The 1,740-nt window shown below is 38.0% G+C and overlaps 1 protein-coding gene across 1 annotated transcript in view; it reads left to right on the forward strand.

Annotated features, from left to right (window-relative positions):
• Window positions 1-1,180, forward strand: part of SDHAF2 (succinate dehydrogenase complex assembly factor 2) — a 6,172-nt gene extending 4,992 nt beyond the window's left edge. Inside the window, exons 2-3 of the mRNA XM_011386761.2 lie at window positions 307-530; window positions 609-1,180. Of these exons, the coding sequence (XP_011385063.1) occupies window positions 307-530; window positions 609-783 (399 nt within the window). The 3' untranslated portion in view covers window positions 784-1,180. The remainder of the gene's footprint in view (window positions 1-306; window positions 531-608) is intronic.
• The last annotated feature ends 560 nt before the right edge of the window (window positions 1,181-1,740 follow it).

Here is a 1,740-nt window from a genome sequence, read left to right on the forward strand (position 1 = left end):
TAAGAATTTTAAGGGACTGCAAAAGAAGGAGAAAATATTTCTACTGGAGAATTTCTAGAAGGGCACTGGTTAAGAACATGTTTACAGTTAGAGCTAGGTTTCACTTCTAACTGCAAGTTACTATTTGGGTGAACTTAGTAAGTTTTTAACCTCTCTAAGCCTTGACTTCCTGAGCTGTGAAGTGGGGTCAGTAACAGTATAACTTCTTAAGGACTAAATGAGAAGGGATGCATTTTATACCTAGTGTGTTGAATGAATGGCAGTGATATTCTTTGCTGTTATAAAGATGTTTGTGGTTTGTTTCAGATGCTTGCTCTGTCAAGGTGCCGTGTATTATCTCCTCTGTTCAGTACAACATCATTCAGACGCTTCTACATCGGTGACAGCACAACAGATTCCCAAAAAGATATGATTGAAATCCCTTTGCCTCCATGGCAGGAGCGAACTGATGAATCCATAGAAACTAAAAGAGCCCGTCTGCTCTATGAGAGCAGAAAGAGAGGAATGCTGGAAAACTGCATTTTGCTTAGGTAGGGGAACGTGAGTCTTGGTATCACTTTTCTTTGACTGGAAACAGCCTCTCAACTTCTTTCTCTTTCCTTTTTTAGCCTCTTTGCTAAAGAATATCTGCACAATATGACAGAGAAACAGCTGAACCTCTATGATCGCTTGATTAATGAACCCAGTAATGACTGGGATATTTACTACTGGGCTACAGGTACTGATAAGCGGCATAATGTGAAAAATAGGATGATTTGGGCTGATTTGAGTCTGGAATTATAACCTAGGCATTTTTTTTTTTTAATTCATATAATAGACACTCAACCCAAATACTCTTCAAATTTTTCCAAAGTGTACCAAATTTATTAGTTAAGATTCTTTGTAAGCAGTAGAAATCTATTCTGGGTAACTTAAGCAAAAGTGGAATTTAGTGAAATTATATGAGAAGCTCACAGTATTAGAGGGAAGGTTGGAGGAAAACTAGACTGGGAATGGAGTAGAACCAGACGGCTCTATAATCCGCAGAGCAGGAGTTCTTTAGTAGTCCCATTCTGGCACTGCCTTTGAGGAACGAATTCTCACTGTGTTTAGTTAGGATTAGCTTTGACTGTGAGTGAAAAAAAAAAAATCCAAAACACAATAGTTTTAAGCAAGACAACCATATTTCTCTATCTCATAACAGAAGTCCAAGGTAGACATATAGAGGGGTTTCAAAAAGTCACGAGGTCCAGATTCCTCTTGACTTCCTACTCCTTCATCCCCAACGTGTGTTGTCTACCTTATGATCCAAGGTGGCTGCTGGGGCTCTATCCGTCATGCCTATATTTCAGCCAAGAAAAAAGTATGTAGAAGAGCACACCCATTATTTATGGATCCTCAGGAAATTTTACGCCATACTTCCACTTAGTTTCCATTGGCCACAGTTTAGTCACATGACTACACCTCACTATAAGGAAGAAATAATATAGTCTATTCCATATGTCCAACTAAATCGGGGATTCTGTTATCAAGGAAAAAGTGGGAGAATGGATATTAGGGGATAGCTCATCCATTTCTGTCACACTCTGAGTCTTCTGTTTTTCTTTTCACTCAATATTTGTATCATAAAATTGAAGCCATTCTGTAGGTTCCAAATATAAAACGTGATAATGGATTATGCTTTTGGTATTATGTCTAAGGACTTGCCCGATCTAATGTTACAAAGATTTTCTTTATTCCAGGAATTTTATAGTTTGGAAT

The sequence above is a fragment of the Pteropus vampyrus genome, unplaced genomic scaffold (assembly GCF_000151845.1).
Source record: "Pteropus vampyrus isolate Shadow unplaced genomic scaffold, Pvam_2.0 Scaffold7099, whole genome shotgun sequence".
NCBI classification, from domain to species: domain Eukaryota; kingdom Metazoa; phylum Chordata; class Mammalia; order Chiroptera; family Pteropodidae; genus Pteropus; species Pteropus vampyrus.